General features: G+C 33.7%; 2 protein-coding genes across 12 annotated transcripts in view; one reads left to right on the top strand and one right to left on the bottom strand.

Moving 5' to 3' along the window:
- GRIN2A (glutamate ionotropic receptor NMDA type subunit 2A) overlaps positions 1-23,201 on the bottom strand; it is a 522,696-nt gene that overhangs the window by 485,994 nt on the left and 13,501 nt on the right. The window lies entirely within an intron of this gene.
- ATF7IP2 (activating transcription factor 7 interacting protein 2) overlaps positions 1-23,201 on the top strand; it is a 50,061-nt gene that overhangs the window by 18,319 nt on the left and 8,541 nt on the right. For 3 of the 5 annotated variants that reach the window (XM_016159634.2, XM_016159635.2, XM_016159636.2), the window contains exons 2-6: positions 4,387-5,249; positions 6,269-6,393; positions 10,049-10,183; positions 11,194-11,289; positions 15,301-15,434. In XM_016159634.2, the coding sequence (XP_016015120.1) occupies positions 4,397-5,249; positions 6,269-6,393; positions 10,049-10,183; positions 11,194-11,289; positions 15,301-15,434 (1,343 nt within the window). In that variant the 5' untranslated portion in view covers positions 4,387-4,396. The other 2 variants (XM_016159637.2, XM_036225810.1) reach the window with 2 other exon arrangements.

Genomic DNA, 23,201 nt, shown 5'->3' with positions numbered 1-23,201 from the left:
AGAATAAATACTTAGTTTGTTCATTCTCTCTATGATAAATACTACATAAACTGTATTCATGAAGAGACTCATGTATGCAGTTGTATAGGAAAAATAGAATTCTCTACAGTGTCAGTCCCTTAATGAAAGTATGCTATTTTTATGGATTTTGTGATGTTTGTGTGTATATGACAGATTTTTAAAATTTGAATTTGTTGCAATTTCTTCTAAATAAATATTTACCTCAAACTTCGTCTCTCAGATCATGAAACTCTTCATGATCAAATGATACATTGCATAAAAAATAAAGTAAACAAAAACTTCAAGTAAGAAAATAGATAATGATAAATGAAAAAAATTATCAGGTAGCTTTGTGAGTTATTTGTGCCTTGAAAGTTCCTAAATTCATCTTTGAGTTTAATAAGTGCTCTGTGGTTTGTTAGATAGTCTATCATGTTGATATAATTCTTTTTTTTTTTTTATGGTATGACTGATTGCCTTGTAAATTTGGCAGTGTTCCTTTTTAATTTTTTTTATTTGTTCATTACAGTTGAAATAGAATATAAGATCTGTTTTAGATGTACAAACTAGACACTTGTATAACTTATAAAGTGATTACTCCAATAAGTCATATACCCATCTGACATCCTACATAGTTACTGCAATATTATTGGCTATATTCTCTTTAATGTATTTTACATACCCATAACTATTTTTATAACTGGCAATTTGTACTTCTTAATTCCTTCACCTTTTTCAACCATCCTCCAACTCCCCTCTCATCTGGCACTATCAATTTGTTCTCTATCTCTGTGAGTTTGGGTTTTTTTGTTTTGTGTATTTTGTTTTTTAGATTCCACATATAAGTGAAACCATATGGTATTTGTCTTTGTCTGACCTATTTCACTTAGCATAATACTGTCTAGGCTCATCCATGTTTTCACAAATGGCAAGATTTCTTTTTTTTTTTTTTTTTGATGGCTGAGTCATACTCCATTATATATATAACACCACATCTTTTTTACCCATTTGTCTATTGATGGACACTTAGGTTGCATCCATATCTTGGCTATGGTAAATAATACTGCAATGAACATATATCTTTTTGAATTAGTGATGTTGAACATTTTTCATAAGTCTACCCTCTTTGGAGAAATCTCTGTTCAGGTCCTCTGCCCATTTTTTAATTGGATTGTTTGTTTTTTTGGTGTTAAGTTGTATGAGTTCCTTATATAGTTTGGATATTAACCACTTACTGATGTATTATTGGCAAATATCTTCTCCCATTCAGTAAGTTGTCTTTTCATTTTGTTGATGGTTACCTTCACTGCACAAAAAGTTTTTAGTTTGATGTAGTCCCATTTATTTATTTTCTCATTTGTTTCCCTTGCCTGAGGAGACATAGCCAAAAAAATATTACTAAGAGTGATGTTGATGAGTTTACCATCTATGTTTTCTTCTAGGAGTTTAATGGTTTCAAGTCTTAAACATTTGAGTCTTTAACCCATTTTGAGTGTATTCTTGTATATGGTATTTTAAAAAGTGATGCAGTTTAATTCTTTTTGTATATATCTGTTCAGTTTTTCCAACACCATTTATTGAAGAAACTGTCTTTATGCCATTGTTTATTCTTGCCTCCTTCAACATAAAGTAATTAACCATGTATGGTATGGGTTTATTTCTGTGCTCTCTATTCTGTTCCATTCATCTACGTGCCTGTTTTTATGCCAGTGCCATCCTGCTTTGATTACTATATCCTCGTTGTAGAGTTTGATGTCAGGTAGTGTGATAACTCCAACTTTGTTCTTTCTCAAGATTGCTTTGGCTATTCAGGGTCTTTTATGGTTCCACGTAAATTTTAGGATTATTTGTTTTAGTTTTGTGAAAAATGTCATTGGTATTTTGATAGAAGTTACATTCAATCTGTAGATTACTTTAAGTAGTATGGACATTTTAATGTTGTCAATTCTGCCTGTCCATGAGCACAGTTTATCCTTCCATCTATTTGTGGTTTCTTCAGTTTCTTCCTTCAGTGTCTTATAGTTTTCCATGTATGGGTCTTTTACCTCCTTGGTTAAATTTATTCCTAGGTATTTTTATTGTTTTTCATGCAATTGTAAATGGGATTGTTTTCTTAATTTCTCTTTCCAATAGTTCATTATTGGCATATAAAAATGCAACTGGTTTCTGAATATTAATTTGTATCTTGCTACTTTACTGAATTCAGTTATTCTAATAGTTTTTTGGTGATTCTTTACGGTTCTCTGTATAATCATGTCATCTGTAAATAATGACAGTTGTACTTCATTTCCAGTTTAGATGCCTTTTCTTTTTCTTTTTTTCTTTTTTCTTTTCTTTCTTTTTTTTTTTTTTTTTTTTTTTGTCTGATTGCTGCGACTTGGACTTCCAATACTATGTTGAATAAATGTGGTGAAAGTGGATATCCTTGTCTTGTTTCTGACCTTAAGCTTTCAATTTTTCACCATTGAGTATGATGTTAGCTGTGAGCTTGTCACATACGGCTTTTATCTATATTCAGTTATGTTCCCTCTATCCCCACTCTAAAAACTGCCGTGGCCCTCCAGCTGTCACCCCGAAGCTAGTCAGTTCAGTTCCTCACTGTATGTCCCTCGTGCTCTTCGAGCTGCCATGCTTGTGCTGGTGCGTAAGAGCGAGAGAGTCTGTGTGCAGTTCCCTCAAGAGGAATTCCTGAGACTCTAGCAGCCCTTCATTTCACTCAGATGCAATCCCTGCTGGTTTCACAGCTAGGAGACTCCTCTTCCTAGCACTTTTGCTCCTGACTGGTAAGCTGAAGGAGGGGCTGGGACTCTCACTAATCAGGGGGAACCTGTACACCCATGGTATCCCTTCCAATTCTTAATCGTCACACCATCGATGTTGGACCTACTTGTTCCACATCTTCATTCTTCCTACCAGTCTCATCATGGCTTCTTTGTATGCTTAGATTAGATATAGGACTTCTGTTCTTATTCAGCTAGTCTTCAGTTGGTTCTCAATGACCAACTGAAGTTAGTTGTAAATTTGATGTCATGGGAGGAGGCGAGTATATCATTTACCGACTCCCCTATCTTGACCAGAAGTCTTGCATTATTTTTTTTTCCTAATTAAGCAGTAATTATATTGCTTGAGTAAATACACAAATTTATGCAAACAGGAAGAGGATATGGATGACTCATGTTTCCAATTGTAGGGGGTGACTTGTTTAGTCTCATAATATCGAGCCAACTGGTAAATACAGCTCTCGCTCAGAATCGGATGGATTTTAGCATCCTTATTCTCTGTTTCTCTCAAGATGCTTTCAAATAGCAATAGCCTTCTTAATTAAATAGTAGAGATTCTCAGGGAAATCAGGAGGAAGTCTTAAGACTTCTTAAGATTTTATTGCCTGTCTCTTATGCAATGCCATGTGAGTCTCTCAGGATCACATTGATTTGTGAGGGTGTCAGCCCCTTCTTGGCCAATTTGTAGATGTGCTCCTTCACACCATCAGACGTCGACTTTAGCCAGGTGGTAGGGCAGAGCTGACTGGGACAGGCCTGTACTATGATCATACGTGTGATCAGTGAAGGCAGGGGACAGGTAGCAAAACAGAGCAGTATTCCTTTCTTTTAAACCATTTACAGACCTGCAGTTCAAATCAAAGTTGATGTGGATACTGAGAGATAAATACTAAAGTATTTCTCTGCTATGTAGTAGATTTTTCTTAAATTATGAAAAACAATTTAGAATTAAGTATTATTAAACCTAAGTTGGCTTTCTTATTTGAACTGGTATCATGTTGCATATCTTAGTGCTTGCTTTATACTCATGAGTATTGAGAATTACTCATGCAGTACCATTTATTTTGGAATTATGAATATTAGGAGAGCTTTAAAAAGGTGCCACTATGTGTTGAAAATTGAATGTTCTTGACTCATTTAGTCTCATAATATTGAGCCGACCGGTAAATAGAGCTCTCAGTCAGAATCAGATGGATTTTAGCATTCTTATTCTTTGTTTCTCTCAAGATGCTTTCACATAGCAACAGCTTTCTTAATTTTATGAAGAAATGCAACTTAGTCTTTAGATTACTAAAGTATGTCCTGCTTAGATTATTTAAACCAGACGTTAATGGTTATAGCAGTGAGGTGATATTACAAAAAGTGGCCAGATAAATTACCAAGCTTAGTATCAAATAAAGGATTACAGACAATAGAAATTTATAATTTATATAGTTTAGATTTATAGAAAAAAAATTAAATTACTTGTACATTTTTAGCGAAAGTAATTTTCAATAAAAATATTCAAATCTGGAGATATAGTCTCAACATTATTTTAATCTTGTAAATAAATGTTAGTTTTTGTCTGCTAGAGAAAAGCATTTAAATATAGTATCTTCAATTCTAGGATATGAAAGATGGCAAGTCCAGATCAAAGTAAACGGAAGATATTAAAAGCCAAAAAAACAATGCCTGCAAGTTGTCGGAAGCAAGTAGAGATCCTGAATAAGTCAAAGACTGTTGAAGCACTGAAAATAGCAGCAACTGGGAATAATGTCTCAAGTGGTAACCAGAATTCAAGTACTGGTGTCATAAGTAACAAATGCACACATTCTGAAAATGATGCTTCATCCTTGGACTGTAACAAAAATTTTGTATATTCACAGAAAAATGAAGTATTTTCTCAAAATTTAATAAAACCATCAGAAATTGTTAATTTGAAAACAAGATTGGGATACGTTGAAGAACAAGTTGTGTGCCCTTACCAAAAGCCAAGTAAAACAATAGAATCTCCCAGGAAACTATCTACCCAAGAGGCAAAAGATTTGTCACGAAACACTTCAGAAAACTATTTTGAATGTCAGGCAAATATAACAAGATCTTTACTTGAACAACACAAAGAGGATTGTAATCTGGGGTCCATTAGTCATCCACCCAGTGTATTGAGTAGTATAATTCAAATGCCAAAGTCTACAGTAATCAATACCTTGGATGATAAGAGAATTGACAAGATGAATTCTCATTTAGAAACAGACTCCAATTCTGCGTCACATGATAAAAAGCAAAATAGTATTTTGATTTTAAGTGCAGATACCCATTTTGTGCTTGTCGATAAAATACCTACATTGGTGAATTCAGTCATTTCTCGTAACTGTGCTGCTGATATTTTGAAAACTGAAGAATCCTGTAGAATTTGTCATTCCAGCATTTCAAATTGTAAAAATACAGACTCAATTTGGCTATCATCACTTGACACAGATAATAATAACAGTAAGTGTTTATTTGTATACCTTTTGGAGAAAAAATAGTCATTTTCTTTTGGGCGACTTTACAGTCTCATGTAGAAACAGTTAAGTACATGTAGACAGGAAAAAAGTAAACTAATAATTATTTCAGAGTATCTTGTTTCTGAACCATCTTCTTGGGGAGGGGGAATGTTATCCTTTATATCCAGAGGGAAGTAGATTATAGCAAAGAAGAAACCAATCACTTTTTCTTGAGAGTACAGAAAATCAAAAATGGTTTATGGTAATCATTTGGTTTCTTTCACCTACATATTTTCTTATTTTGAAGTTTTATTTATTAGATTAGAAAGGAGGCTAGTTGAAAGAGAAAGTGGGTTTTTTAAGTTGTTGGTGAATCTATTTCTTTTCATAGAATTGACCTTTATATCACGTCAAGTATGAGCTTGATCGATGAGAATATATACACATATACATACATATGTGTGTGTAGAACAAGAAAGAAATGCATCAAATAATCAACCAAGGAAGGTCTAAGGTTATAAAATCATTAAAATAGCAAAAGTATATTTCATTAGCAATAGGGTGTTCTTGTAGGTTAATGAAATATAAAAACACAGATTTCATAGGATAAATTTTATGTTCTTGTCTAAGCTACAGAGTGATCATTTAACAAGATGAATTTTAAATTACTTAAAAATAGGATCACCTATTAAAAATATGTAGGACTGTCTGCTTATAAAAATACTATAAGACCACTAAAATAACTGCACATACAGGATTAAATGCTATAATTTATTCAGGTTTTGTTAGTATTAAATGTGTATTAACATTGAAGGAAAACTTTATCTGAGACCAGAACCGTACCTAAGATATTCATTTTTTAAAAAAGATCGTCATACTTTTGTACAATTTTATTTTCTAAAAAAATGCTTCCATGGTCACAGTTTAGTTTTTCCATTTGTTTAGAGAGTCCCTAAATTAGAGCATTCCCATTTCCTTCATTAGAAGGAATATTTTTATCTCTGATCTTTCCATCTCCCCAAGGCCATAATCAAAAGAAGAGGATGTTTTCAGAAAACAAAGAAAATGTTAAACGCATGAAAACTTCAGAGCAAATTAATGAAAATATTTGTCTAGCTCTGGAAAAACAAACAGCATTGCTGGAACAGGTAAAATATTGGGGCTTAAATATTTGCTTCCGAAATTTTTACTTTTGATTAGTAAAAAATGGTAAAAGTTAATTGATCTCCACAATGACTCAATACAGATGAATTTCACTTGATACAAAACTGATATATGAAAACTGAAATAACAAAGAGAAGTCTTAGGGAAAGCCAGTTATTTACATTACCAAAATACCTCTAGTTTCTTGAGAATGATCCTTTGCAGAGTAACCTAGATAGAGTGCTATGGTAGAAAGAAAATGGGCTTTTTAATCAATACTACATTCCACTTTCTTTGTGAGTCAGATACTATATGACCTTGAGCTTTGCTGAACAGTCTGTTTTTTGCTAATCGTGGGGTTCTTTGATTTACATCTATAGCTGTTTGTAGACCTTATCACAATTGACCACAACTTCATAGGCCCAGGCAGCCCAGTTAATTGCAATGTCCTATTACATTCAGGTTTACTTGCCCTAATTTCCAAGTTTACAGAGATATGCTGCATTAACTGACATTTTGCTTTATAGTATTATTAAATGCATGTTTTGCTTTCATTTTTGCCCCCATTTCATCTCATTGTACTATATAGTTGCCATACATGTCTGACCAATTCTGAGTTTAACTGTAATTAGCTTCAATTTTAGTGGGTCTTGTTTTGATGATCTTATCTGCTGTTTTACAGTGTTTGCCACTTGAATGCTACAAGTAAGTCATAAAGTAGTAAATTAATCCCTGTCAGCTGTGATGGAACGAAATGTCCCTGTTCAAACTATCCTAAGATATCTGAAACAAAAACACTACTGTTTTCAAGAACAGACCATTACAGTTATATAGTTACATATTATACGAATGTGTATTCACATAATAACTGGAAACATTTCGAGACTCAGCAGAATCAGCTTAACTGACGAGTCAACAATTTTTCCCTTTCTACCTTTTGTTTTCTTCCAGAAAGACCAAAATAGATACTAATAAAAAAAAATAAGTGTTCCGTTGTTTTCAGGGTAGTGGTAGCAGAATTATGGTAAGCATGGATCTAGTTTAAGGAAAAGATTGGGGATTACAGCTGTGTCTTATTTCAGATTAGTAGCTTAATTCTGAAATACGTTCTGATATGGACAGATAAAAACAAAATTTACTGTAATCTTTGAAAGTTTTCATTCCAGTGGCATGGAAAAATCGAGGTTTTTATTCACTATTATCTGCCTCACAAAATACTTGGACACAGAAAATGGTCCTTCCCAGTGAGGAATGCAGTTTATTTTGTTATCTACCCTGCCCAGAAGTTTACTGCACATTCTCCACAGACAGCTTGGAGTTTAGCTAATCCCTATCTTTTTACATACGTCTAAATAGCTGGCTTTCCCTCTCTTGGTGTTTTGATTCCTGTCCAAGCAGTAAACTTTCTAAACACTTGTTTGTTTTTCTTGTTTGAATCCCAGTGGAGTAGGGCCTTCCATTCTGAGTGTTCTTTCCTACTGAGAGCCCTGGAACTGTTGACTCTTACCTCTTGAGATTTCATAAGGATCTTGGCTAGTTGGTTCCAACTAAATTATTGAAGTAGAGAGGTTTTTCTTCTTAAATCCAAGTTAGTCTTTCTACCCACCAGTCTTTCTCCAATCTTTAGGCCACTTTGGTTACAATCTGCAAATTGTATCTAGGACTTCCATCTGATTTCATAATTTGGACACATTACCATCAGCAGAAGACATTCACGAGGTATTTGATGGAGGTGATTATGTCTTCTGTGTGAGAAACATCACCACTAAATGAGAACAAATGTCCACTCTAACCAAGAGGAATCACCCCCTTGTTGGACATTTAGTTCATAGTTGAGTTTTAAGAGTCTGCGTCTATCTGAATCACCAGAAGTACTTGTTTAAATTGTGTTTTCTTGAGCTCTCTGTAATAGTTGAAGACTGTTGTTTTAGGCTACTCATCTCAAACTTACCCGATAAGAATAATTAGTGATACTTGTTAATTATACAACTTTCCCACCTCCTTTTCAGGAAATTCTATTTGGTAAGTCAAAGGGAGGACCAAGGAATTTTGTGATTTTTAACAAGTATCCCATGTGATTCTTCATCACCACAGAAGTTTGAAAAACACTGTGTAGCCTTTGCTTATTAGCAAAATAATATTCCCATATTCAAAGCACTTAGATATGTGTCTCCAAGATTCATCTGAGTTTGGAACTTTGCATTATGACCCCAGGCAGTAAACTGGTAAGCATACAGTAATCCATAAAAACCACACGTGAGTGACAGGTAATGGCTGTCAGTAAAAATGGTATGTGTTTCTGAGCATTTATTTACATGGCACATATATTTTAAGCACTTAATTTAATCAAATACTTAAAAGTCGTAAAAGTAATTACAGTCATGTCTAATAATATTGAGGAACCATTGATGAAGTGTTAATGAAGCATTACAGAAAAAATCAAGTAAACAGTAATGTTGAAGAATAAGAACAATTGAAAATGAGAAAGCTAAAACTTTGGGAATAATCAAATAAAATTACCGAATATGACTAATCATCCAGGCAATAACCAGTATAAAACAGTTTAACATAGAAACTTATATGTTCCAGTTTTGAGCACCAAGAAGTAAGATATTAGGGGAAAGTTGTAACTATTACTAATAAATACCTTAAATATATTGTGACAGGTTTTTTACTAAGAGACTACCTACTCTGTTATGAAAATAGCTTACAGGATAATACACATTAAGCAAATAACTACAGTGGATGTTTCTGAATGTATGGCAGAGCTGCTCATATCAGTGGGCATTGAGATTAATTATGCTGCCTGAAAATAGGGTAATCTGTTTTGTAAAAAACAAATGTAAAATACTTCAGTGTTTCATGTGATAGCTACTGTGATCTGTTAAAATACCATGCATTATGCCAGGTAGCATTAGTCACCACATAACCGTCCCTTGCTTCTTTCAGTTTTAACAATAAGAAAGTCACCCCTAAAAAAACTATGCAAGAAAAAGAGATTATCTTGTATATTTATTTCCTTTGTATTAATTCATTGTTTTCCACCTTATGGAACTCTTTTGCATGTTATCTTTTTACGTTCTTATAAAAATCCAGTGAGCATCGCTCATTCAACATTATATTATCTACCTATTTGTGGACAGGAAAAATGAAGCTCAGAGATGTTGTAACTTCCCAAAGGTCATATACCTCACTAATGGCAGGGTCAAGGCTCAGACTTTCATAATTTACTCTATATCAGCTACAGACCAACCAACTATTTTTATTGGGCTCTGGTTTTCAGATAAGCGGAGTTCCTTTTTAGAGTCTACTAGGTTTCAGTGATGGTCATTACAAAATATAAATGGGATATAGACTTTTGTTTCATTAATATATATTATGGGATTCAACTGAAACTATAGGAAACAAAAATCAGGAGAATAAATTTAATTTCTAATCTATACATATATTTAAATATTAGGTGTTTTCTGCTTAATTTGATCTTCAACTTTTATAAAACTTATTATAGTAATATAAATATAAACATAAAAATATAAACTATATTTTCTTGCTTAATCCAGTAAATCCAGAAAAGAACAAAGCTATTTTTAAGAAGTAGGAAATAAAATTGCTTTTAAATTTGAAATGTGGGGTGTTTTGGTTTTTATTTTAAAATTCTAGGTCAAACATTTGATTCGACAGGAGATCTGTAGTATAAATTACAAACTATTTGATAACAAACTGAAAGAATTGACCGAACGCATTGGGAAGACACAGTGCAGGAATAAACATGAAGCAATAGCTGATGAACTCTTCGTAAGTTTCTAATTTCATTTGATTTCATTTGAGTCTTTTAAAAAGTAGAATTTGGTGATATTGGGCATATTAAGAAAAGAAAACAATAAAGGCAGGCCCAAATATGATCTCTGTCCATAAACTTGACGTATCAGATTCTGCAGGTAATAGAATTTATTCTATCTCAGCAGTATTGGCCATTGACAAATGCTTTTAGAAATAGCAGCCTTTCGGTGTTGACAGGCTTAATACATAAGCAGTTTCTTTTCATTCAAAATATATTCTATATTTCAGCTTGTACAGCCTGTTTCAAGCATTTTGTATGGTTTCTTTTTGTCGTTATTTTTGTATTACTCTTCTAAGGTTACTTGCTAAGTGGTGTTTCTACTAACATTAATTTTATTATGAATCTGTTTTAAGTTTGATGTTTTTATCTTCCATTCTAGAATGTCATACTAGCATCAAACATGATTTTCTTATTGAGGTAACATTGGTGTATAACATTATGTAAATTTCCGGTGTACAATGTTATAATTCAATATCTGTATGCATTATAGAGTGCTCACCTCCAATAGTCCACTTTCCATCTGTTACCAAACATTTGGCCCCTTTCTTTACCCATTTCACTGTTCTCAAAACCCTCTTCCCTCTGGTGACCACCAGTCTGTTGTCTATACCTAAGTTTGGTTTGGTTTGATTTCTTTTTTGTTTGAGTAAAATTACACAATTTTGTCCTTTTCCATCAGACTTATTTCAGTTAGCATAATACCCTGAAGGTTTATCTATGTTGTCACAAATGGCAATATTTCATCTTTTTTTTTAATGGCTAAATAGTATTCCATTGTAACTATACACATCTTTTTCCATTCATCCGTTGAAGAATGCATCAAACGTGATTTAAATCTTTCTCATTTATTTGGGTGGATGCTTAAGTCTCACAACACTACTTTGGCAAAATGTTTTTCCTCCATCTCAGTATATTATTTAGTACTCTGGTTTCATATTTATTTGTTTTCCTCTTTTTCTTCTAGGCAAAAATAGCAAAACTTCAAAGACGTATCAAAGTATTGTTATCTCAAAGGACTTGTTTGCAGCCAAACGAGTTATCCAGTAATACAGCCTGTAAGGTTGGTATAAACACATAGGAGTTTTAATAACTTGGTTGACCCACGTTATAAATAGTTGAATTGTAAGAAATGAATATATTTCCAAACTAAGAAGCTTGAAAGGCAATAAATTGATACTTAGAATATTCCTGTGACTTTATCTCTGGGAAAGACACCCTTAGGTAGCCAAAAATCAATGCGACTTTTATTACTTTCATAAAATAAGTAGAGATGTGATTTGTGATTGCCTAGACTGCCCTCCCCATCATTGTATCATGATGAAAAGTTTCAAACATATACAACACAGTCGAAGTACTTTTACAGTGAATATTTGTATACACAACACCTAAATTCTACCTTTACTATTTTAATATATTTATTTTTGTCGTATATCTGTCAATCTTTTCATCCCCTAAGCCATCTTTATATTTGGTACATTCATATATATATGTATGTATTTGGTATCAAAATGTACTTTGCAATGTATACTTAAAATATAAATATAATCTTCAGTATATATACGAGAATTTCTTTTGTAGTGTCTTTATTCACTTTGGTATCATATTTATGCTAGCCTGAAGAAATGAATTGAGAAATATTCCCTTCCTGTTTTCTCAACGTTTGTGTAAGATTTTTATTCCTTAAATATTTCATAGTTCCACCTCTGAAAACTATCTGGGCAAGGAACTTTCTTTGTAGGAAGACTTTTTCTTGAAAATTCTATTAATAGGTTTTGGGAAATTAATATTTTTAAATTTCATCTTGTATAAGTTTTGTAAGTTATCTTTGGAAGGAATTTGTCCATTTTATCTAAATTGTTGAATTTGTTAGCATAAAGTTATTGATAAAATTTCCTTATCTTTTTAATATTTGTAGATCTGTAGTGATATGCTCTATTTCATTTGATACTGGTAAGCTACTTTTTTTTTTTCTTAATTGGTCTTGCCTAGGGTTTTTAAAATCTTATTAATTCTCTATCACCTGTCCCTTTTCTGTTTTTTATTCTTCTTTTACTAACTTTGGATATAATTTGTTCTTTTTCCAGCTTCTTAGAAGAGAAAGGACATTAATTTTTAACTTTCTTTTCTACTGGAAAACATCGAAAGCTATCAATTGCCTTCTAAGCAGTGCTTTTTCCTAAGCAACTTCTAAGCATCTTCTCAGTGCTTAGATAATGTACTTCTTAGTGCAGATATAATTTTTGATATATGGTATTTGTTTTCCATCAATTTAGAACAATTTCTGATTTCCTTTATGGTATTATTCTTTAAACCATGAGTTATTTGGAAATGTGTTTAATTTCCAAACATTTGGTGATTTTTTTGGTATATTATTTCTATTGATAATCTAATTTAATTTTGGTCAGAGAATATACTATGTAAAATTTCAATCTTGACTGTTATTGACACTTATTTTATAGTCCGAGATCTAGTTTTCCTTGTTGTATGTACACTTGTAATGTTCTATAATTGTCACTTTTGTGTTAATTCTGCCAAGATGTTTGATAGCAATGAATGATGGCCCTGAAAAGATGTCTATGAGCTAATCTGTAGAACCTGTGAATATCTTGCTTCACATGGTAAAAGAAGCTTGTAGATGGAGTTCAATAGTCATAAGGGTCCTTATAAAAAAGAGTCAGGAAGGGCACAGCAGAACAAGGAGATGGGACAGTAGAAGCAAGTTTGGAATGATGGCACTGAAAATGGAGGAAGGGGCTATGAGCCAAGGAAAGCTGGCAGCTTCCAGAAGCTGGAAAAAGGAAACAGATTTTCCCCTGAAGCCTCCAGAAGGATGCAGCCCTGCAAACAACTTGATCTTAGCTTAGTGAAAGTGATTGCAAATTTCTGGCCTCCAGTACTGTGATAGAATAAATTTCTGTTGTTTTAAACCACCCAGCATGTGGTAATTTCTTAGAGCAGCCTCAGGAAACTAATACAGAATGTGTGAGGTGCTGCTGTAACAAATACCTAAAAATGTGGAAGTGGATTTGGATGGGGTAATAATGAGAGGCTAGAAGAATGTAGAGCCTAGAAGAGTATTAAGAAGTGTGATTTTTTAAAAGTCCTGATTGCCTTGAACAGACTTTTAGTAGACATATATAAATGTTAAGGGCTACAAGTGAGGGCTTAGAAGGAACTGAGGAACATGGTATTGGAAACAGGAGGGAAGGGGGTTCTTTTTACATAGTGACAGGCAGCTTAGCTGAATTATATCCTACAGTGATATGGAAAACAACTTACAAGTGATGAATTTTATTAGGCCGACAAGATTTTTGAGCACAGCATTGAAGGTTTGGCTTGGTTTTTTGCTTCTTATAGTAAAATGTAAGAGAGAAGAGATAAAGGAAACTTTAGCAAAAACAAACCAGGAAGACTTGATTTGGAAAATTCTAAGCTTGTCCCAATTGCAAAAGACCCTAAAATTAGGAAGTTCACTATCAGAAAATTATAAGAGAAAGCCAATGGTGTGTCAGGACAAGCTTTTGCTAGAGCCTTGGAAAGATCAAAAAGTCAGAATATTCAGTCACACAGAGAGCCCTTTGAAGAAATTAAGCATTTGACTTTCTTTCAGCAGGCAGTTACGCTGTTTAGATTTACTGTGTAGTTTTGGACTCCTGTTGTGAGCTATAGTTCCAATGACAATTTACTTTTCAAAGTCCTTGCAGTGCTGTTCTGGTTGGCTTCGTTCTTATGGCTCCACTGGATCTCCTGTTCCATCCCTGCTGGTGCTGCCTGGGCTCCCCAGAGATGTCGGTGGGAAGTTCAGGAAACGGTGGCCTGTGCTCGCTGCCACTGCAGTAATTTGGACCTGCAGCTGTGGAGCAGGAACACTGCTGATGCTTCAGCAGTCCACACACACCAAAAAAAAGTGTGTGATGATGGCCCCACTGACACTGCAGTGGATCTGGCCCACTGCTGTTCCAGGGGTGGAGTCCTAGGGATTGGTTCCTGGCTGGGCTTTGCTAACGTCGCTGCTGTAGACAGTTAGGGCCACTGCTGCCCCAGGTGTCAGGGGGGATCCAGGTGACAATATTGCTGCAGTGAAACTGGCTGCTGATTTTGCAGATAGGGAGTGAGAGATTAGCCACCTTGCTCCAGGTTTGGAGAAAAGGATGGGTCGCTGGTCTTTCTGACACCCAGTGTAGGATGTATGGAATCAAAAGAAAACTCAAGGAATTCAATGTGGTGTTGCTTCTCAATCTTGAAGTTCCCCAGGCAGTCTGCCCTCTTTTCACCTTTCACAGGCATTTTATGATTATCCATTGAATCATTCCCAGGGTATTTAGTTGTGCTTAGAGCTGAGGAGCATGGGAAAGTGAGTCTATGCCACCTTGTCCTGGAATTGAAAGAATACCAGTATTTTTTGCTATTGTTTTCCACTGTTGTTTGAACCTATTTCTACATATAAAATCTATACATGTAATATAATAACATTTCAGAATTCCACCTTTATGTATCTATCTTTTTGTTCATGCTTCCTATCAGAAAAGCCTATGAGTTGGGCAAGCAATTGATCCTTTTGTATTAATTAATATACACATATATTTTAAATACAAGTTCTTAACCAAAGCATGGACCAAATGTTTCGGCTCCCAGGTTTTAAACAAAACTCATTCAATGAAAGAGCAAGTTGAAATTTTATTAATTTTTGGTCCTGACTCATTACTAAAAATATAACAAAAGCAAAAAGTTTCCTTGTTAAATTCTAATGTTTATTAATTCCTAAAACTTAGTATAATAGAAATAAAATGTGTCTAGTACTTCATTTTTCCTTCTTTCCATTCAGGGAAAGTTAGTTTGCTCTATCATTTTTATTTCTTTGAAGATTTTTTTTAAATTCATTTTGACAGAAAACAGTAATCATGGTCTTCAGCCATTGACATATATATAATTTAATATATGTCTTGCCATATATATGCAAGACTATTTTAAGAACATTTTCCAAGTGAAATTTTACCTATCATCAATTTTGTGTGGAAGGAAACAATTGTTAACCATCCCCTCAATTGCTTTTTCCTCATCCAATTAACAGGTTGCAAATTCAGAGTCAGTTAATAGTCCATATGAAAGAAAGACGTCTGTGAACTACAAACCATCTCACCTTTCAGAAAAAGCAAGTGAAAAGAATGATTTGTCACTGGATTATGATGAGGCTGTTTCTGAAAGGTAGGCATTTCCACAAAAAATGCATAAACTTCTTTAAATATATACTTGTAAACATATACCCTTTTCTTAATTAAGCATAAAATAACTTAAAGCTTTATATTTATATGAAGCTTTACATAGGAATAGTGGAATAATGGAACAGAATTGGTTCTCCAAAGCTTTTATCATATTTGTGTTAACAGTACTAAATAAATTTGAATTGGTTAGGTGTCGAGTTTTCATTGTGATGCTTTCCATCTGTGTTATGGTATATGGAGTGAGTGACTGGAGCACTACATTAGTTTCCAGATTAACACGCAGAAAAGACAAGGCCCTATCAAACAGTGATTTTAAAAAATTGCAAAGAAGAGTAAGACTAAGAAAGACTAGAGGAAAAGTGCCTAAAATTACACATTTTAAAGTACGATCATGATAACTTCAAATTAGACTCAGTGGGTTAAATTATTTGCATAATTGAGTCACAGAGCTGCTGAGACACTTAATCTCCACTCTAGCCTAAAATATTGGGGGCTGGTAGGGAAGAAGTAGTTTAGTTTAATAAATATGATTAATGATCCAGGCCTGGATTAATGTTCAAGGAGGGGAGTGGGTAGTGGGGCAGCGGCATCTTAATGAATTATTTTCTCTGCACTGATGATTCTCAACAGTTTCTCTGAGCTTTATAATATTATTTATTCTTAACATTTACTACTTAAAATGTCTGGTTTTACTTTTATTTGTTAAATTGACCTCAGCTTTTAAAAAGAGGAAAATATACAAGCAAGAATACATGAATTAAATGATGGCCATTGTCTGAAGAACAACACCCTTTCCCCAAATAACTGTGTATACTCAAGGATGCTATAAAACAAAAAAGAAGCAGTCTGGTCTATACCATTTACAGTAGATTTGTTGATATTGGGACCATACATGCAGTTTTGACTCTTGAGGAAAAACCTAATATTCCATTATATTGAGAGGCCCATGTTTCAGTTTTAAACCAGGAAGTTGCTGTGAAGAAGGCATTTATTTAGTTGGTGAAGGCAAGAGTCACATTTCAATGAGTCTTTGTTGTTATCACTTGTTGATGCATGTGCTAAAACTTAAAATAACAAAAAAAAAATAAAATAAAATGCTGATAACAAAAGTAAAGAAGAGCCTTATATCTATGATATGAACAATCCACCAAAACTCCATAATGAATGAAGAACCTGAAATTTGTGAAACTGTTTCAGGCGGAACCCTCAGCCCTTGGCGAGTGTGAGAATATGTGTCACAAATGTGTCACTTAACTCTCATGGGTGGATTCAATAATAAGTTTTGTAAAACATTTAAGGAAGAAATGCAAGTTTTACACAGACTAGAGCAGGTCCTTGAATAATGATGGTTTGTTCAACCTTGTTTCATTATAATGTTAATGAGATGCTGTAGGAATTTAATTCTTGTTTACAGATAGCCATTAGCTTATGGTCAAATTGGTTTTGCTACAGTCTTTTCACTTAGTCACAGAACCTATTGATGATGTAAAGTGAGGATTTACTATATTCCAAAGAATATAAAAAAGAGGAAATATTCTTCAGTTCATTTTAGGACACTAGTTACTAAAATCTAGTATAACTAGAATTAAAATCAATTTTAAAATTTTACAGAAATGGAAAATTACGGTCCGCTTTCACGCTTGAAATAAATACAGATATCCTAAACAAGATACTGCTAAACCAAGTTCAACAATCCATAAAAGTTGGGTTTGTCCCAGGAATGCTGCAAGGTTGGTTCAACAACAACAAAAAAATCAAAGTAATTTTCCAGGAGAAGAATCATCAACTCACAATAAATGTAGGATTGAATAAAATATCTATGATTAAAAACAAATTTTTGGCAAACCTGGAATTGGAGATAACTTCCTTAATCTGATAAAGAATATCTACAAAAACTCTAAAATAAATCTGGTAGTAAAATATTGGCAATATTCACTTTGAGATACAAAAGAAAAGGATACCTGTGTTCACCACTTTAACATTATACTGAATAGCTTGGCTAATGCAAAAATACAAAAAAAAGAAAAAAAGAAAAGTAAAAATAAAGGATTCAAAAAGAAGCAACAATAAATATTACTATTCTTCGGTAATTGATGGCATGTATGTAGGAAATCTAAAGGAATTTACAGATAAATTATTAGGATTAACAAGAATTTAGCAAGATTGTCAAACTCAAATATGTAAGAAACCAATGGTGTTCAAATATATCCTATCTGATATGATATAAACAAGTAGGAAATGAAATGTTTAAAAATTCCAATAGCACCAAACATATCAAGAACCTGGGAATACATTTAACAAGACATGTAGTAATTCTGAAGAATTTTACAAAACTTTAAAAAATGTTACAGAAGAATTCACTGGAGAAAAGTAGTATGTTTATGGTTTGGACAATGCAGTGTTATGAAATGCTTTTACTTTTGCTCAAATTAATTTATGGAGTACAATGTCAATCAGTTTCCCAGTGTATAATTTAATGGAGCTTAACAAGCTGATTTGATTCTAAAATGTATACGTAAATGCAATAGGTTAAGAGGCCAAGATATCCGTTAAGTAGAAAAACAATTTGGAAGGAATTTCCCATCAGCTGTCAGAACATTACAAAACTACAGTAATTGGATAATGTGATGTTTCCAAGTGTATGTTAAAGTGATATTGCCATATAGAACAGTGTGGAAGAACCCAGAAGCCTGTGCATGCTTGCGTGTGATGTGTGATAGAGATTGAATGGCAGGTCATTTAGGAAATTATTGACTTCTATTAAATGATGTGAATTTGCTATCTGTGTTGGGAGAAATATGAAAGAAACTGGATCCCTATGTCAAGCTATACATAAAAATCTCATGTGGATTAAGGAAACTACCTAAAGGAAAATTATAAAGCTTTTGGACAGCAGTATGTGAATATCTTCATGAACTTCAGATAAAGATTCCTTAAGACATAAATACCCTCGCCATAAAAGAAAAAGTGATGAATTTTGCCACATTAAAATTAGAAACTTCTTTTCTCAAAAGTCACTATAAAGATAGAGAGAAGACAGGCCATCGAGCGGGAGAAGATACTCGCAGTACATATAACCTGTAGAGGACTGTTACCCAGAAAACATATAAAGAACTTCAATGGATCAATGAGTAAAAGCCAGATAATACTAAAGAAAAATGGGCAAAAGACTTGTACATCTGCCTCACTAAAGAGGAATTCCAATTGGCCAATAAACGTATGAAAAGGTGCTCATCTTCATTAGTAATCAGGGAAATATAAATTAAAACCACAATGAGATACCATTTTATCTCAGATAAGGAAAAGCAAAACATTTTAAAATCTGGCAATACAAGGCATTGGTTTTATTTAACATTTTGTTTTGGGGTGAGTAAATTGGTATAGTACTTTAGAAAAAAAAAAATGTCATTATCCAGAAATATTGAAGATCTGAATAGTCTTTGACATAGCAGTCCCATCCCATGTTATATACCTTGCCTGTAAACATGTATACATGTGCAATAGGATATATATAGAGAGAGAAATGTTTATTAGCAGCATTTTCCATAATGGCCAAAAACTGGAAGGAAAGAACGATCTATAGCCAAAAAGAAAAATAAATTGCAGTAAGTCCACTCAATGAAATCCATACATTCATGAAAATGAAGGGACCACAGTCATGGTCAACAGTATAAGTTATACCCACAAACAATATTGAAAAGCAGACACAAAAGAATGGTATGATTCCATTCAAACTAAGTTAAAAAATAGCCAGAAAAATAAAAGTATGATATTTAGGAATTCAAAGCTAGGTGGTAAATCTAAAGAGTAAAACAAGGAAATTAGTAGCATAAATGCTATTTTTGGAGGAGATTTATAATACAGGATAGAGGCACATGGATTTCTGAAGTGCTGATAATTTAAGATGTATTTACCGCAGTGTTGGCTATGTCGGTACTAGTGTAATTATTTATTTTTTAAACTGAATGTGTATTTTTAATTCAATTCGAAAATAATTATTAGAAAATTTACATCGTCTCTGTTTAATATAATCTTACTGATATGCAGGTTCATAACTACAGTCTTGCTACTTGTTTTCTATTTGTCCCATCTGTTTTATGATCCTTTTCCCTCTTAGTATATCGGTCTGTCTGTCTGTCTCCATTTTAGAATTCTTATTAATTCTTTTTTTCTTTCCCCATTACCTTGTTAATTATATATATTTCATTGTTTCTTTAGAAGTTATCTTAAAGATCATGATAGGGATTCTTGATTCTAATATTAGAGTCTAATAATATGAATTTCTACTTTTACCATTTCATAGGCAATGCTTGACCTTTGCACACATTAACTCCATTTACTGTTTCCCCTCCCCCATGTTTTATGTATTCATGCATTTTAATTTTATATCTCATGGAATAACATCACTATCTTTTGTACAGTCATTATTCATTATTCATTAGAGTTACCCAGATAGTTACCCTTCCTATTGCATTCCTTCTTGTATTTCCATCTTTCTATCTGGAATAATTTTGCTTCTGCATGAAGAACTCCATTTTTATTTTTTCAGTTCTGCTCAGGATGAATGTCAGTTTTTATTTGTCTGGAAATACCTTCATTTTTGTATTTATTTTTACAGAATATTTTAACATGAGTATTGAATTGTATATTGACAGTTATTTTTTTCAGTACTTTCAAGATGTCATTGTCTTCTGATTTCTGTAATTTCTATTGAAAAATTAGTCTTAGTGTTACTTCTTTGAAGATGATATCTGTATTTCTCCAGCTGCTTTTAAGATATGCTACTTCTTTGGTTTTAGTCAGTATGATGCTAGTTATGGGGTATTTTGTTTTACTTTTTAATTTATCCTTATTGGGGCTCATAGTCCTTGATTCTGTGGCTTGCTTTCTTTCATCATCATTGAAAAATTCTTGGTCATTATCTCTTCATATAGTGTTTTTGTACCATTCTGTCTTTTCTCCCCTTCTTTCTAATTATGTGTTTCTCTGTATTATGTGTTTCGCTGTATATTCCATCTTTTTTGTTCTCCATGCTGTAGTTTGGATACTTTCCAGTTTATTAATCTTTTCTTCAGCAAGATCCAAGTGGCCGTTAAGCCCATGTATTGAGTTCTTAATTTCAGTTTAATTTTCAGTTTTCTTCTTTCCATTGGATTCCTTTTTATAGATTCAAATTCTCTGGTGAAATTTTTTATTTTGTCATCCATGTGTTAAATATTTTATCACTGTTATTTTCTGATCCATTTCTTATGACTCTGGTATCTAGGTAACCTTGAGCTCTATTTGCTATTCTTCATCTTTGTCCTCTTTTTAAAAAAATTTTTTTTAATTAAGTTTATTGGGGTAACCTTGGTTAATACAATTATATAATTTTGAGGTGTACATTATAATTTGACATCTGTATATTCTGTTGTGTATACCACACAAACTCCAGTTTCCTTCAGCTACCATATATTTGATCCCCTTTACCCACTTCACCCTCCTCCTACCGCTCCATATTTGATCCCCGTTACCGCGTCTACCTCCCGCCTCCTTCTCCACCTCCTACCCTCTGGTAACCACTAGTCTGTAGTCCATGTCCATGAGTCCTATCCGCTTTCTTAATTTTTTTTGTTTGCATATGGGACATTGTGTATTGAAAATTACAGAGGCTCTAAATGATGATATCTTCCATCGGAGTGGGTTCACCCTATATTTTTGATACTCTTCCCTTAAAAAGGTGGAGCCTAATTCCCTTCTTGGGCTATACGTAGTGACAGCAAATTGAAACGGTAAAAGTGACAGTATGTAACTAGATCATAAAAGATGTCATAGCTTCCTTGCTTTCTCTCAGACTGCTTGCTCTGGGGCACATTAACTGCCACAATAGGATGGCAGCAAGCATAAGTTACTCGAGGATATCAAGCAACCTATGCAGATGGCAAGGCACTCTGCCAGCAGCCATTTGAATAAGCCACTGTAGAAGCAGAACCTCCAGCCCCAGTCATGCCTTCACATGAGTGCAGCCCCTGCCAAGCCAACAACTCTTTGTAGATCCATCAGAGAAGAAGGGTCACAGAACAAACTACTGCTCCCAGAATTAGAGAGACAAACAGGCAGAAACTGAGAATCACAACATACCGGAATTGGGACAGAAATCCATGAGCAGAAACCACGGGAACTAGTGCAGAGGTAGGAAAATCTAAAACTCTGGTGGGTAGGAGGGCATTTATAGGAGGACTCCCACAGTTTCGTGAAGTTTACCTACAGAAGCTCTACCAGGTCCTCAGAATATTGCAGAAAAATCCTCTCATGCTTCCAGCAGAGGGAAGGTAAAAGGAACCTTTTGAAATGCACCAGAGCTTTCTCTTAACAAGGCCTGCCATCAGCAGAAACTATTTTCAGAGCTTAACCTATCTGGGGGAAAGGAAATATCCAGCTCCTTCTCCCCCTAGCCTTCCACATGGAGGAAGAGAAATACCCAACTGTAGCCCCCTCCAGCCAGCCTGTCTCACCTAAGCTGGGGTGGGGTGGGGGGCTGGGACAGAGAAGCACTAGTGAAGTTTACATGCCACGGGCACAGGCTCACTAAAAGACTGAGACCTAATCATAGGTCTAGTAGAATGCTACTAGACTTGTATTACTATATCACCACTCTATTACTAAAGGCCTGTTTACTATAATTCCTTTTACCCGGTACCTGTCCACCTTTTAATAAAATTACAAGATGTACTAAAAGGCAAGAAAAAAAAAAACCCACACAATTTGAAAAGACTGTACAAGTATCAAATCAAATATGGCAGGAATGTTGGGATTATCAAACTGGGAGTTTTGAAAAACTATGATTAGTATGCTAAGGGCTTTAATGGAAAATGTAGATAAAATTCAGGAACAGGTGGATAATTTAAGCAGAGAGATGGAAATTCTAAAGAAAAAGAAATGCTTAGTATTAAAAGCACTAACAATTGAAAAGTGTCTCTGATGGACTTGTTAGACACAGCCGATGAATCGCTGAGCTTGAGAATATGACTAGAAACTTCCAAGATAAAAAAATAAAAAGGAAAAAAAGAACCCCCTCCCCCTAGGGAAAAAAAAAAAAAAAGACTATCCAAGAACTTGGGCAACTACAAAGGGAGTGGCATACAGTGAGAATATCATGGGGGAAGGAACAAATGAACATTCAAAGGAATAATGACTAAGAATTTTCTCCAAATTAATGTTAGATACCAAGCCACAGATCTGGGAACCTTAGAGAACACCCAGCAGATAAATACCAAAAATACTACACTTTGGCATATCATATTTAAATTTTAGAATAGCAAAGATAAAATCTTGAAAGAAGCCAGGGGAAAAAAACAGCTTACTTATAGAAGAGGAAAGATTAAAATTGCATCTGACTTCTTAAAAACTATGCAAGCAAGAAAGTGGGGTAAAAATCTTAAGTGTTGTGAGGACAAAACCACCAACCTAAAATTAAGTACTCCAAAATTATCCTTCATAAGTGAAGAAGAAATAAAGACTTAAACAAACAAAAATTTAGGATATTTGTTGTCAGTAGACCTGCCTTACAAGAAATGTTAAAAATTTTTCAAAGAACCTTTACATCATGTCATAAAAATTATATCAAAGGAAAATATGTTAGAACATCAGATCTACATAAAGAAAAGATCATGGAAGGAATGAGCGAAGATAAAATAGAAACTTATTTTTCTTCATTGATTTAACAGACAAGAGTTCATTCAAAATCATAGTAACAGTGTGATTGTGCATG

This window comes from Rousettus aegyptiacus, unplaced genomic scaffold (assembly GCF_014176215.1).
Source record: "Rousettus aegyptiacus isolate mRouAeg1 unplaced genomic scaffold, mRouAeg1.p scaffold_m13_p_8, whole genome shotgun sequence".
Taxonomy (NCBI): Eukaryota; Metazoa; Chordata; class Mammalia; order Chiroptera; family Pteropodidae; genus Rousettus; species Rousettus aegyptiacus.
The sequence above is the reverse complement of the archived record's forward strand: the minus strand, read 5'-3'. Positions and strand labels throughout refer to the sequence as shown.